This window comes from Gadus macrocephalus, chromosome 17, assembly GCF_031168955.1.
Source record: "Gadus macrocephalus chromosome 17, ASM3116895v1".
Taxonomy (NCBI): Eukaryota; Metazoa; Chordata; class Actinopteri; order Gadiformes; family Gadidae; genus Gadus; species Gadus macrocephalus.
Genome location: NC_082398.1, coordinates 1,914,683 through 1,930,333, shown reverse-complemented (window position 1 = coordinate 1,930,333; position 15,651 = coordinate 1,914,683). Strand labels below are relative to the sequence as shown.

The following is a 15,651-nucleotide window of genomic DNA, read 5'->3' as shown; positions in this document are numbered from 1 at the left end:
TAAAGATTTTCCACAATAACAACGGAAACTTGGTTGACGGTACCTTCGAACTGTACTACTTCCTGTCCCTGGTCACAGCAGCATGACCTTGTGTGAATACAAGCGCTTGGGTTTCAACGCACAAGGCCTCCTATATGTTGCATTAGCCCGTTTGGGCTAGGTACGTAGGCTAATTTGCCAAGTTAAGGTTAGCTCATGTTCTGCTCCGGATTGAATGGAATCTCTCCGTTGAGAGGTCATTGAGTCTGAGACATCTACGGACACCCAAGACACGCATGACACAACATAAACAGGCAATTCAAAATGACCAATGATGCATCGACTGTACCAATTTAACCCATGGTATGAACTTTACATTAGCTAGCCATTGATACCGTCAAACTAGGCATTCGATTATAGCCAATAATAGATTAAAACCAATGGTTTAGTCAAGGAGAAAGCAAAGCCATGCAATGGAAAATGGAAATCATTTTGGTATTCTACACCCTCCTGAAAATGGAAATCCTTTTACGGTCTTGGAGGCCATTGCATCCAGTAAATTTCACTTAACGTAGCCCAGTAACCCGCCTGCCTCGGTAAATGCAGTTAAAACATTTGGTTTAAACCCTCTTAAATGCATGACGGTTTATCTTTGCATATTCACCCGCCCCCCCCCCCCCCCCCCCCCCATCCCGTTCCCGTTCCCTGGGGATGTCTGAGCAGCTTCCTCGCCGCCTCAGACTGACAGAGAAGCCAGAGGAATTCTTATGAGGGCCTTCACCAGAACAGGAGGGGAGTGGGGCTTATCTTGATCCACAGATAAAGGCAGTTCAGAGCCTAAGCCAGGTCGGAACCGCTGAAGGAACCCGCACCGACTCCCAGAGAAGCTCAAAGTGCTGTTGTGAGTTACAGCGGATGGTGGAATGCGTTTAGAAATATATACTTTCAATGACTTAAGAGGCTTACATTTAATAATTCAGCAATAACTCTGGCGATGAGAACTGCGCGTCCCCATAAGCCAACTTTCAGCAGCAGTCAAGTTTTCACTAATAATTTTGAGCAGAAGGATAGCTCTGTTACAAATATACAACCGAGGAAGCATAAGCAGTCGCTTCCATTTAGGCCTTCGACGGAGATGTTTTTGAGTTCCCAGAACACGGCCCAGAGTCAGATCTCTGATACTTTGAAGTCACTTCAGAACAACCCAACCTGCCGTTTTCATGCCTGAGTCTCTAAGTATTAGAGCTGTAACGGGTGATGTGTTTATGTCATGGCTAATAGCAGTGGGAGGTTTGCGTGGTGTCACAAGACCTGTCTCGATTCACTGTAGCACACCAACATGTTGCCGTGCAAGAAGACAGAATTCAAGAAGACACAATCCATTGTTTACTAGAGAACACAGTTGTCCATGTGCTGCTATCCCTCAAAATATTGAAATGCATATTTGAGTGTTCTGAATTATTAATCGGTTTCAGGGCTGAAAACATGTCTCATGGAAGCCAACAATAATTGTTTGAAGAATGCTTTCAAATCGTTCAGTAGTCATCTCTGCAGGGACACATTAATTGAAACTATAAACCAAACCATCTGATTTAGTAATATAATGCACAATTCCTACAGCAAATATGACGCTCACGATAAAGGGTTAGATGTGTCGTAAATGTATTTTGAGTACCTAGGATTTGTCATTGTAATTTTTAAGCTAGCTACTACTCATAATAGCGATAAAGAGCATCTATCTGTGCACATTGATGGAAATGCAATAATATAATCACAAGTAATTCTTGCCACTTTCTGTATCCCTTTGTCGAATTCATAAGACTGATGATAATGCCATTCAACATGGACCCAACACAATTATCAGGGGAATGTATAGGAGACCACATTCCGACTCACTCACTCAACTCTTCCTATGGCTGAGTGGAAGCGTGAGGCGGAACGCAAACAAGTCACAAAGGGTCATCAGCGGTCACAGAAACAGAAACCAGCATGTCTACCTCCCTCGTACCTGCCTTAACTCCTCCTCGTACCTGCCTTAACTCCTCCTCGTACCTGCCTTAACTCCTCCTCGTACCTGACTTAACTCCTCCTCCTCCTCCTCCTCCTCCTCCTCCTCAGTCAACAGACACGGAATTAAGCCTTGGTACGGCGTGATAAAACAAAGCGCTCCAACGCTGCTCCACCAATGCGGGTCGGAGGACGGACTGACTTCTACAGCTGTCAGTGGCCGGCCTATGGGATTTTCCCCTTTTCCGGTCTCCTGACAAAGGCAAACATTCAAGTGTTGCTTTAGCACTCATGCTTGCCCAAAACGCCGAAAGGAAAACAAGATCTTTGTAGCCGCAGGCGACGCATGACGGACCCCATGAGCCACACAGGATCACACTATGCAGATGGACTTAACAGCCTCAACTGTCCTGACGTAACGACACTTGACTTTGGATACTTTATACAAAAACAAGCGGAGTAACTAACTACGCATGATGCATCATGTCCACGAAATGGACAAAATAATTAACGATGGTTTTAGGCTTTTCCTTTTCTTTACCCTCGGCCCTCAAATCTTTTAACCTGCAGTAAAATAACCAGATGTGTCCGGGGCCTTAGCCCGCGGTTTCACCGACGGTGGTGAACCCAGACACTTTACTGCACTCTGATGGGTCATCAAACTGCGTGGGCATTTCCTGTGGCCCAGGAGGAAATCCCTGCCTCTTCGCCCCCAACATTAAACCAGTGCCTCTCTCTCTATCTGTGTGCATGGGCCGGGGCCAGGTGTGGCCAGCTCCACCCCATTGGCTTCTGGGTAAGAGTATAGTGCAAAGATACTCGAGCAGAGAGGGAACAGCAGAACTACAGTCGTGTAGGGCAGGCTACCAACATACTAGTGCTCCGGTTTGGCGGTAATGCACCCACCAAGGCCGAAATATGAGCAGCGAGTGGACACTAGAATAAACGCTCATGTGCACACACACACACACACACACACACACACACACACACACACACACACACACACACACACACACACACACACACACACACACACACACACACACACACACACACACACACACACACACACACACACACACACACACACACACACACACACAGCTGCTGCACAGCCCTGGAAATAATACTTGTGTTTTCCCAACAGTAAACACATTTGTGTCATTTCCTCTCCGATTACTTAGGCATGTGGGATTATTTGGAGCGTACGAATGCATCTCTCATCCTTTTTTCCCCCACAGAGAACCATTCAGTTGGCTAGCTAAGATGGAGACAAGCTATGCATTCCACAGGTTAGGTAAGATAATACTAGCTTAACCATTTGAACGTGTATACACTTTAAGGGCGCAGTATGAGTCCTAAGGGGTATTCTTTTTCCTGGTTCTGGATTAATTGAGTTTGGCAATGAGTCAACCCAAGTATGCAGCCATTTTGAAAAAACAAATGCAGCCTGTTCGTACATACACATGTGTCTTTCTATAGGGGAGCTGACCTCACATTAACAGAGGTACAACGGATATCAGCCAACCGCCAGATGGAAAACTGGAGTACAACAAACAGGGAGCTGAAGTACGACAAATGTCTCTAATCAAACCTTGTGATACTGTTTCCTGACAGGGCCTTTCATGTGAAGGGGGGGGGGGGGATGTTTCTCAATGCAGCCTAAAAAAAAACATTCCACAGCATTTGAAAATATCCATGACTTTGTTTTTAAACTAGCCTCCATAACACCAACTTATAACAACTTCAATAACATCAACCTCGAAAGTCTACAAAGTTAGGTGTAAACTTAGTACTAGTCGTAGTAGATGATGAGTCATAAGTACTTTGTAACAAACATTTCCAGCTAACTCCAGCTCCTTCTTATCTGGCAGTGTCCAAGAGGAAATCCTGGATCACATCCAAAACAAACCAAAGATGAGGGTCTGTTTACCATCACCGGGGATTCAAGTATGCACGCTATTCAGTCCCATTTACATCGCGGCCGTAGCCCAACACAGCCTATAGAAAACCATGTTATGAGCGTGACCGGTGACTGCAGACAGCCAAAGTAAAGCCAGAGTTTAATTATTTTCTCTAGTCTCGAGTCTGGCAACGTCAGGTTAGGGAATGAAGGGCTTTAATAGGGGGATCTGGCATGGCTATAAACATGACGTCCCAGTGAAAGGCCCACGGGTCAAAATCACATTGTGGTCCCAACTGTTGCGTTATGATGTAAATTATTCTGGCGTCTGCTTTATTTTCACCACATGGTTTCAGCCAACATCAGTTAGCTTGAAACATCACCTCATTGGACCACAATGTAGTGCCAACGCCAGTTATGAATGGCTTTTATTCACTTTTTCTTTGATGAAACTGAAGAAAAACATACCGAGGTGTTCAGTGAGATGGTGAGGGGCCACGACACCTCTCCCTGATCTCAGGTACGACAGGAAAAATCAGAATGTTCTAACAAAGTTAAACTTCTTAAAACATGTCAATGGCTTCAGACCTTTCGTTGTGTAAACCCACAAGGAAATGACGGCCCGTCAAGCGGATACGATGCGCTCGTCTGCGTTTACAGCAGTCTGGAATAAAACCCGAGGCCGTAGCGCCATCATCATCCCCAACCGCGAGTCGTAAAAACACACAGAATGCATCACCTCCAGGGAGGACGGGCGACTTTACATACCATAAATCAACACCCGTCCGCCCGCCCGCCTGCCCCAAACGGTGCCGTCAACAGGAACCACTGCTTCATTGGCACTTTCTGGAGCAGGGGAAGGGCTTTGAAGACGATCTGAGGCTCGATTTTAAGCAGCAATTGTCAAGAGACAGGCTACTTGTGTAGTACCAAAGGTGACGGAACATGTCTTGGGAAAAGAGGGCATCGCGGAGACAAGTAGGAACTTGAAGACCCCTGCAATCTACCGTTCTGCTAGTCTGCTCTGTGAGGGCCGTGCAGACGCTGGCTTTACCTTCATCCATTCATCACTGCCAAGCTTGAAGACAAACAACCCAAAGAAAACCTAGACACCAATGTCTGCCTTTTGGCTGTATTGGTAGACGCAAAGCGAGCCAAGAAGAAGAACTAATAAAAGACAGACTGACTTATCATAAGGTCAAACAGGTAAGTTTGACCTTGTGTATAAGTGTAGGAGATAGGGAACTGTCCAAACCAGAACGCTTTTTCTGAAAAACTAGGTCTGATAAACTAGTCACTAAACGTGTCCCACATGCCTGTAATACAGGCAAACCACCTTGTTTGATTCTTGTTTTATTGCCTCTCAGCCACTGCCAACAGCCCCAGTGTTGTCACAGTAACCAGCATCACACTCCACAAATACAAGTGATTTCATAACCAATATGTTTTATATGGTTTGATACAAAAAATTGAAACGAGTTCCCAAACTGAAGTGGAGTTCCCTTTCAGTCGGTCCCATTATTTAGGGGGTCTACAGAGACCCATTGCTGCACACACAAGCCTTTGACACACAAGTGTGCCCAACAGTGTACCACCCCGATACAAAGTGTGTATTAGTTACCACGATTTCAAAGCATGTCTCAGCAGGTATCAAGAGCCAAATAACACACATCGTGTGAACTCATCCATCCAAATGAGCTCAATTATAATAGGCCAAGTCCCATCCTACAAGTGGGTCATCACACAACGCACCTTAAACATCCAGCCTACATTCAATTAGCCTTCGTATCATTACGATTTGGGGCCCTTAGAAGGGACCACCTTCCACATCTCTCGGAACATGGGGCATGATAACGATTATAATGGTCGTGGGTGATTCGTGTCATACTCACAGGGTGACTGTCCTGTTGGGGAAGGAATCGAAGGGCAGCACCTGATCGAGTTCAATGTTGCTGCAAAACACCTTCTTGTCGTCCGTGGCGTTTGGTGCGAGGGGTCTCGCTGCGCCTTTGGTGCGTTCGTTGTAGGGTTTGCAGTCGGAGTAGGACACGGCAGCCCCACTGCCCAGGAGCAGCAGAACCACCAACAACCGGAGCATATCCGCAATCATAACACCCCCTTTTCCAGATTAGAAATGTCCCCGTCGTGTGAGGGGGGAACACGGTGGGCAGGACGGGGGGTCTCGGGAGACGGACGGGGGTCTGGGGAGCGGGACGGGGGCCTGGGGAGCGGGACGGGGGGTCTGGGAAGCGCGTCTCGTTTTTAAAACGCAGTGGGATCCGCAGGGGGGCGAAAACAGACGCTTTGCCATGTCGAGAAGAGTTGTTTTAAGGCGACGACTCGAAACCCTTCGCCCTCCATTCTCAACGAGGCTACGCGTAACTCGGCGCGTCAAGCCAACAAGGAGGGGGGGTCTCCTTCTTTGTCTGCCAGTGGGTTCGTTTAGTAATCCATTCCGTCCTGCTCCGGGCTAAGGGAGAACCAGGAGAAGATCCCGTGTTCCCCAGCGATCAGTCGCTACAACGTCCAGGAAGAGAAGAGTTAAAATCCTCCAACAACAACCACTCCTGGGGTCTGGGGGGCTCCTTTGTTGCGCTGTGCGCACATCCGAGCGGGGATGTAGTGTGAGTACCGCAGACAGCTGCAGGGTTATTCCCAGCGTATCCAACAGCGAAGACCAACTTTAACTCGTAATATTCCTCACTTCGACCATCCGAAAGTTAAACCAGGGACCCGTGAACCCCTGCTTCGTCCAATTTCGCTCCAACACGCAGGCGCAGTTCGCAGAAAGTTCGCTCGCTGGCGCTGCTGCACGATTTTTACAACTTTTTTTCTTTCCCCTGAAGAAATTCTCTCAGTTTTCGGTCAGAGGAAAAGTAGTGAGCTCAAAGTGCCACCAAAACAATAGATGGCGTCCTTTAAGGGTTGGGGTTGGACCGCAGATAATCAGCCGGGTACCTGGGATAGATCCAAATAAATACGTAAATTGTTACTTTCTAGTTCCTAATTCCTTAAAAAGTGATATTCCGAGGATCGGTTCAGGTTCAGAGCGGTGGAGCACAGTCCCAGGACCTCCTCTTCCGCAGTCTGGCCCCCGGCGCCGTGATGCGCTCTCTCCAGCGGTGACGTCAGAGAGTAGGCAGACATTGCTCCCAAAAAAGTTACAAACAATATGGAGTATAATCTCCCAGGCTGACTGAGTATTTCAAATGTAACACTCCATTTTTTTCTTTATAATGTAGAAAATTGGATTTGAATTGCTTTTCGCCACTTTAGTGAAACGTTGAACAAACATTAATTTGGTAAATGTGCAAGCAGGCTGTATTTTTTTTAGGGATTTGAAATGTGTGATTTAAAATAAGGGTGTGTTAGTTTTCATTTGACGGCAATTTTTCCTCAAACAAGTAACTCCACTAAGTGTTCATATAAACATTTCTGAGTTATTTTATTTTTTAAGAACCAGGGGGATTTGTAGTAGTTGTACACTACAACATCGAGTCTGGTTTCAAATAGTCTAAGCGTCTCGTCCGTTCGATCACTGAGACACTGCATAATTTGGTCTGAGTTTATACTTGACATCACACACAATGATGCACTGGCAATTCCCCCAATCAGAACCTTTGATCTAATTCCCTGAACCAATCAACAGCCCCGTTTTTACCCTGATTGATGAAGAAACAGTCCCTGAACTTCTGCTGCTGGTACAGCTGTCCTCTCAAGTTACCCCCTACCATCTTTACACGCTGTTGCCTTCCCAAAAAACAACTAAGTCTATACATATATATAGTTTACATTGTTTAAGCCAAAATATTATGGAAATAAGGCTTTGCGAGAGCTGTGAAGGTAATAATTTAGCAGGATCCAGAATATTTAATAGCTTTAAATGAACTCATTCACAATCATCTATTCACAACCATTCACCAGACTGTGATTCCCAGAAAAGAAAAACATTGCAGGAATCAAATCTGTGTCCCCAGAACAGATCCTCAACAGCTCACATGCTCACTGAAACACCGACTTGGATCATGCGAGAGTTTATTATTTACCTTACAATCATGTGACATTATTTATTGATCGCCAACAGCATTAGCAATGGAGCTGTTTGTTGTATCAAGTTGGAATTCCAAGGAGCGCGTTCTAGTTGAGAGTTGAACCCGGACAGGGACGGCACTAGACATTTTGGCGCCCTAGGTGAGATAAGATTTAGAGGCCCCTCTCGCCCAGGGGTCAAATGACATGACATTGTTTCCAAAATAGTACAGAGCATGTTCTTGGTGGGACTTGAACCCAGGTCTGCAAATTCCTCAAGTTGAATTGAACACAAAGTCGACCATGGACAGGCCTGGTCACCATGGTAACAAGGGCCATCTCCGTTGAGCTCTGAGCTGCTCGGAAGTTATACTGATATTAGAATAGACGTGACTTAATAGCAAGAGGATTGTATCGCAAACAAGATACATCCATTTATATTCACACAACACCAGTGTGTGTGTGTGTGTGTGTCTGTGTGTGTCAAAACATACTTTATTGCCACATATTAAAATAAGCAATGCACGAAACAGCATGACGCACATGAGAACCCTGTAGACTCAACAGAGAAAGCTGAAGGAATGTTGAAGCATGCTGAATATACTCCAAAATATAAAGACAATCTGAAAAGCAGGCTCGTACTTATAAAATGACTAATACATTATTACCCTTTTAATAACTCCATTTCATTAAATCAAGTGATATACATCAATGTTGGCTTGTGGAGGAACGATCCACCGGCCCTATAGGTCGGTCTGGGTCCCAGCACCGCTGCCGCGGGGAGACCAGCGCCCTCTGCTGGGCGTAGAGGAAGACCACTGGACGCATGGGACACACACTGGGGACAGGTCTTCAGTCCCCCGGTCATAGTGGTCACATCGATGTTATTCAGAGCGCGGGGGTAGAATATCCAATATCTTTAAACATATATATATATATATATATGGTTGCTTTTACCACGGATTACAGAAGTTTAAAGTTCCTTTTTAACACGATCTACAGCTGTTTGGGGATTCGACCCAACTGTGGTTAAATTTGATTGATTGACTGTTTTCATCGGCTGCAATTTCATTAGAATAAAATCACGTGACTTAACTTCACGTGACTATAAGGTTAATAATATCCCGTTGGTGAACATGATTTAACGTCAGAAGGGCTTTGAACCCGCCGTGGTGGTGAAGACAACATCTCCCAAGTTCCCACGCTACCTCAGAAGTCATCAAACTATGTATTTTGTTATTAATATTCTCAAATTATTCTTTACCGTATTTACATTTTTAAATGCGCAGCGCGCATGCGGAAAGGACAAAGACGCGGTCCAATCGGAAGCGTGCATCCTGTCAAACTCCGCTGCAGACGCATCCGTACAGTTCTGCAGGAAGATATCATAATTAGCATCGACCACACACAGTGATGACCCGAGTATGAACATGTTTCCAGAGGACTTTGCATGGGGAGCGTCCACGGCCGCCTATCAAATAGAAGGTATGGAGGCCTCAAACACCGCGATATCAACACACAAGACGCATCGATGGAAAGCGAGAGATAGTTGCAAAAGTTGGGTTAACTCTACGGACTGATTTTAATTCATGAATTCTATGCTTTATTTAGATATTTAGATTTTCAAAGTCACTCCTAGCCCGAAACAACGACACCGCAAAGGATTCAAATAGTTTTCTCATCAGGACCTCAACCACCACCAACTCTCATCACATACACTCATAAGCGTGCTATTGCCATGCAGGGACTCTGCATATATTTTTTGAAGGTTTTATCCTTTTTATTGTTGAGTAAGAATGCAGGTATGGGAGAGAGAGGGGAAGACAAGCAGCAAAGGACCGTCGCTGCGGTAAGGACTGGGCCATAACGGTACGCGCTCTACCGGGTGAACCACCGGGCGCCTCGTTTCTTAGTTTGTTTTAACCCGGGTCCGTGTGTGTGTGTTCACGCAGGGGGTTGGGACGCGGACGGCAAGGGGGAGAGCATCTGGGACGCGTTCTGCCACCGGGATGACAGTTCGGTGTTTGAGCGTCACACTGGAGACGTCTCCTGCAACAGCTACCATCTCTGGGAGGAAGACCTGCGGTGCATCGAGGAGCTAGGCCTCACCCACTACCGCCTGTCGCTCTCCTGGTCCCGCCTCCTCCCCGACGGGACCACGGGACACGTCAATCAACAAGGCTCGTAGTTTACACACTGACCACAATCAATGTAGTGCTGGGCGATTAATCACAAAATTCACACTTTTTTTTATTTTTATAGAAAGGGCAACAGCTGGATACATATCTGTATATTATTTTAGACTGGAACATTTTCTTTTGACCATTTTGTGTAATTTTTAAAATGACATTTCAAAGTTCAATGTTTTTTTTGGGAGAGGCATGCTGAATAAATATACAACATGTTTTCAAACTCAAAAATAATCGTTTGAATAATCGTGATTTCAATATCGACCAAAATAATCGCGATTTTTCCCATAATCGAGCAGCCCAAAGTCAATGACTACATTTACCTTGAGGAGGCGGAGACAGCCATGCAGGGCGACGCCCAGCTCGTCAGGAGCACTCGGAGTGAGGCGTCATAATCAGGGACACCTCAACACTCTATGAGGAGCCGGGGATCGAACTAGCAACCTTCCGGTTACCACTCACTCAACCCGCTACCGACTACGTGCCACCGAGGTGGCTGCCACACTGGGCTCTCTGGGCTCCTCGGTTAATGAACATGGCGAGGGTGCTCCGCTGGCGTGTAGGAGAACCCAAATGAGTGCTTGTGGAGACGGTTGGTTTAACCTGTGCACACCGGTGACCGGCCATCATCCGCACCCCCTCCCCCACAGACACCTCCTGGGATCCACTATCCTGCGTACGACAGGGATCCCCCCCCCCCATCATAACATCGTGCTCTTTGTCCGCGCTCCACAGGCGTGCGGTACTACAACCAGCTTCTGGACGGCCTCCTCGCCCGCGGCGTGACCCCCATGGTGACCCTCTACCACTTCGACCTGCCCCAGGCCCTGCAGGACCGGGGGGGCTGGCAGTCGCCCGACACGCCCGCCCTCTTCGACGCCTACGCCCGCTTCTGCTTCGGCGCGTTCGGCGACCGCGTGAGGCTGTGGATCACCCTCAACGAGCCGTACGTCTGCGCCAAGCTGGGCCACGAGGACGGCCTCCACGCGCCCGGCGTCCGGGGGGCGGCGGCGGGGGGCGCGGCGGCGTACCGGGCGGGCCACCACATGCTGCGGGCGCACGCCCTGGCGTGGCACAGCTACGACGCCGGCTACCGCCGCGCGCAGGGCGGGCTGGTGTCCATGGCGATCAACAGCGACTGGGCCGAGCCGGAGGACGCCGACAGCGCGGAGGACGCCGCCGCCGCCGCGCGCTACCTGGCCTTCAGCCTGGGCTGGTTCGCCTGGCCCCTGTTCGTCAGCGGGGACTACCCCGAGGTCATGAGGGCGGCGGTCGGCGTGCGGCTGCCCCGCTTCTCCGGGGACCAGCCCGCGGCCCTGGGCACGGCCGACTTCTTTGCGTTGAACTACTACACCGCCCGCAAGGTCCGGAGCGTCGACGGGGGCGGCGGCGGCGTCGACGGGGGGGCCCCCAGCATGAAGACGGACCTGGGGGCCGAGGGCGTGGTGGACCCGGCCTGGCCCCTCTGCGGGCTGCCCTGGCTGGCCGTGGCCCCCCAGGGCCTGAGGCAGCTGCTCAAGTACATCAAGGTGAAGGGACACGCCGTCATGAAGGCTGGGGGGAGTGTAGCTCGTTAGCTCAGGGGCCCGGGGTGGGCCGTCGGCTCCCACGCCCGCCCGCGTCGTCATAACAACAGAAGAGCCGTGTGTGTGTGTGGGGGGGGGGGGAGGGGGCGCTCTGGCCTTGGTTGTTAAAGACGGCGATCAGTCACCTTTAGAAGGAGACAAATGGCCGCTAACTAAATGAAAACAAACAGACATTAGTCAAGCATCTTTCTATTGATTCTCCCTCGGTGTGTGTGGTCGGCGTTCTGTATTGTTCTCCGGCGGGGGGGGGCCCCCCCCCACACAAACACATCGCTGCTTCATTAGCGCCGTCACAGAGGCAGTTATTCGAGTGAAAACGCTTTGCCAACGAGCAATTTCCTGGTGTTGTGACTTGTCACACGCCATTAGTTTGAGCCCGGGCGCCGTGGAAACACAGCGCTTAAACGGCGCCCGCTCTGAGAGAGAGAGAGGGGGGGGACCCTTTTGTTTTTGTGCGCCGAAAGGGCGCTTGATTGATCGTTTGCTGACGCGGCCGCGGCTGACTTTACAGGCAACCTTTAACCACCCCGCCGTCTACATCACCGAGAACGGCTTCGCCCAGACGGGGGCCGTGCTGATGGAGGACGGCGAGCGCGCCGCCTTCTACCGGGAGACGGTCGGGGAGGTGGCCAAAGGTAACGGACAATTAGGGAGAGGACTCTGTAGCGGCTCGGCTGAGGAGAAACGCCCTACGTCCAATACGTCGCCCTCGCTTTAGTTTTGGATGTTTTACGAGTCCCGGGATCTGAGGGGAAGCGATCTGTCCGTTATTGCCGGAACCCTCAATTATGCCATCGCGGGATAAACAGTACTGTCGCATCACAAACGTTGGACTACAAAATTAAGCCTAACCTTAATTGACTGACACACACACACACACACACACACACACACACACACACACACACACACACACACACACACACACACACACACACACACACACACACACACCATTTTAAGCCTGACCTTGATTGTAGAGTTAATTAAGCCTCGATCTCTTACCAGTTGTGTAGATCGTTCATAGTAGTCGGTACTTACGTTCTTTGTCCGTGTATCTCTGCAGCGATTGAAGAGGACGGGGTCGACGTCCGCGGTTACTTCGCCTGGTCCCTCCTGGACAACTTTGAGTGGGCGGACGGCTACAGCGCCCGGTTCGGCCTGTTCCACGTGGACTTCTCCGACGACGAGCGCGCCCGGACTATGTACCGGTCGGGGCGGGAGTACGCAGCGATCATCTCGAAGCACAGGTCCCGATCACGGGCCCATCGGGAACTCACCAGCAGCTAGCAGAGCAGTGAACCACACACACGCACACGAACACACACACACACACACACACACACACACACACACACACACACACACACACACACACACACACACACACACACACACACACACACAGTTGGAGTTGAGACAAAGACGAGCCCCAAAATACAATCATTTTGACTCAATAAAACAACAAAAAGCATTCAGATAAGGTATTTTTTCAGTCCAGAGTGGAAAACCTCCACAGTGCACAAAAGCCAGTTAATATCAGAATGCAATGTTATTCCTTGTAATAAATGGTGATAAAATAATAAATATTCTGCATTTATGTTTCTCATTTCAAATCCAAAGTTGATTCCCAGCACAAAATAATAAACAAAATAATAATCAATCTTTAGTTGTACGTTGTAACTATACTTAGTATAAAGTATTAGGATTAAAATGTGTAATGGACTAGCCGCCTCCGGACATTCACGTTATGCCATTTAGACCAATTTTAAACAAACAGCACCGCTTTGTGGTACATCAGGGTACTGCAACTCAGAACATATACAAACATAGACGACGTCGTGACTGGGACTACAGTTTAAATAAACCCTGACACAGTGCGGTGCTTGATAAATATAATGGATCCAATTTAAGTAACAAACAACTAAAGCTGTGCCCAAACTGCAATACATCACACGCTTAACACAATTAATATTTATGCTGCTATGTGAAGTAAAAGGCCATTTATATTCTGTGTTGGGAGAGTTTGTTTGCATTAATAAGCATGGTGGATCGTGACATCCAGTTGCCTGTGCACATTGTTTTGAACAGATGTGAGTTATGCCCTGGTGGCCCTCTTCCATCTATGTCAAGCTGACTGGATTGTGCTTTGTCTCGTAATGAATAACAAACTATTGTGGGAGCATGAATAATGCCACGGGCAGCGAGACTGCAACTTCTCGACAGACTCTTTGAAACACTAACTTGGACTGATATCTCAATATATATAAGTGGCGAGTAGCACAGTGGGGCCTATTGTATCGGCTGGCCATTCTTTGTCTCTGCATGGTTATGAGTGCAACAGCATGGACGTTGTGGAGTAAACTAAACACGTGTTTGAAACCTGTTTCCACAAGCTTGGGGTCAGCCTCGCTTCGAATTCTGCAATGTTTTTCACCGGCATTTTAACATCAACCGCAACAAAAAGAAGGAACGCCGTTTGAACGATTCGGCAACTTCGTCCTCCGAGAGAAGTCATGTTATAACGGTCGATGACGGGCGTTTTAAAACGTTAGCCGGCTGCAGTCGTCCATGGATGACGAAACCGCTGCTGGGGCTCATTTGATGGAATGGAAATTAACTGGAATGTCGCAATTAGCCAATTGTGAGCGCTGTTGAATAGTGTGAGCCTACCACTGCCGGTTGGGAGGCTGAAACATTAATTAGCATTTAAATAATGCAACGGTACAGTGTCTTTAATAGGCCCGGACCACCAATACTCAACTTCAATTTATTACGGGCGGCCAGAATTTATTTTGATTAGGGCCGCGATGGAGGAATGTCGCCGAGGAAAAAACGTTTTCTAAACGTGCTTTCCAATTAAGCGCCAAATATATCATGTGTGTAGATAAGTTGCTTTTGACAATGAATTAGTACGTTTAATTGTAACATTCAATCACGTTCGCCCTGGCAGAGATTTACCCCGCGGAATATTCTGGCAAATTACCCGGGGAGGCTCCATTTGTATTGGACCAAACTTAACCAGTTACAATCTGCCAGCCCTTGATAAAATATTCAGAAAAGCGAGGAACTCATTTAGCTATTATAAATTAGCTAAATAATTTAGCGGCTAATAAACTATCTTCATAATGAATTATGCGAAAATGGAGATCTCCGGGATTGCCACGTTGCTTACAGGTATAAAAGGCTACGACTCCTGGCAAATAATTACCTTTTCTGTTTACTGATTGCCTTCATATGCATATTCCCAGGGGAAATGTTGTAATTAGATTGCTGCTTTGTTATCAAGATGAAGAGGACGGCAGGCACCCTCTTCATCTCGCCAAACACTGATAACTTTCCTTTCACCTTTTTGACATTTCAACATCTCTCACCTGATGAAGGACTCCCCCGGACCGCTCCCGTTTGTCTCTAGTACCTCTCTCCCCCCCCTCTCCCCCTCGCTCTCTCTCCCTCTCTCAGCCTTGCTCATCACCCTCCCTTCTTCTCCTATAATCACTTTCCCGTGTTCCATTGACGAGCGACTATTTGAAAAAAAAATAACCAGAAAAACAGCACAAACTTTTCTAAATCCCATTGACCTACTTTGGCAGACATTTCGCTGGGAATTCATATTAGTGGAAACAGAGTGAATTCCACATATTTTTCCGCCTTGAAGACATTTTCTCCCCTTATTCCCATTTGACACACACACGCGCGCCCAGTGTGCTCGTGTGCGCCATGTGCTTGTGTGTGTCCGTGCCGGTGCCTGTGTGTGTGTGTGTGTGTGCGTGCGTGTGTGTGCGCACATATCATTGTACCGTGGTAGGTTAATTCCTCGCTGCACGCTCGTCACCACATTTGTGTTGCGCCGCTCGAGGACGAACACGCCCGAGAGGCCACATCTCCATCTCTGATTGGATGAGGAGCGAGGCACAGATAGACCCAGAGAGGGGGGGGGGGGGGGGGTGGAACA

The 15,651-nt window shown here is 48.1% G+C and overlaps 2 protein-coding genes and 1 long non-coding RNA gene across 3 annotated transcripts in view; 1 reads left to right on the top strand and 2 right to left on the bottom strand.

Moving 5' to 3' along the window:
- adgra3 (adhesion G protein-coupled receptor A3) overlaps positions 1-6,997 on the bottom strand; it is a 37,787-nt gene extending 30,790 nt beyond the window's left edge. The window contains exon 1 of the mRNA XM_060035535.1: positions 5,785-6,997. Coding sequence (XP_059891518.1) covers positions 5,785-6,002 — 218 coding nt within the window. The 5' untranslated portion in view covers positions 6,003-6,997. The remainder of the gene's footprint in view (positions 1-5,784) is intronic.
- Positions 6,998-7,910: 913 nt separating this feature from the next.
- Positions 7,911-12,878, bottom strand: LOC132445556 (uncharacterized). The gene is made up of 2 exons (XR_009522641.1): positions 12,738-12,878; positions 7,911-8,838 (listed from the first exon to the last, which is right to left on the bottom strand). It is a non-coding gene; the product is annotated as an uncharacterized LOC132445556 (long non-coding RNA).
- On the top strand, positions 9,078-13,103 carry LOC132445514 (cytosolic beta-glucosidase). The gene is made up of 5 exons (XM_060035574.1): positions 9,078-9,406; positions 9,874-10,101; positions 10,846-11,639; positions 12,208-12,331; positions 12,763-13,103. The coding sequence occupies exons 1-5, from the start codon at positions 9,346-9,348 to the stop codon at positions 12,984-12,986; spliced, it is 1,431 nt and encodes a 476-aa protein (XP_059891557.1). The 5' UTR covers positions 9,078-9,345; the 3' UTR covers positions 12,987-13,103.
- The last annotated feature ends 2,548 nt before the right edge of the window (positions 13,104-15,651 follow it).

Bases quoted from the DNA above. Each gene is read 5' to 3' on its own strand.
- LOC132445514 (XM_060035574.1), top strand. From the start codon at position 9,346: ATGAACATGTTTCCAGAGGACTTTGCATGGGGAGCGTCCACGGCCGCC. The intron at 11,640-12,207 runs GTGAAGGGACAC...CTGACTTTACAG, and splicing joins AGCTGCTCAAGTACATCAAG to GCAACCTTTAACCACCCCGC. The intron at 12,332-12,762 runs GTAACGGACAAT...GTATCTCTGCAG, and splicing joins GGTCGGGGAGGTGGCCAAAG to CGATTGAAGAGGACGGGGTC.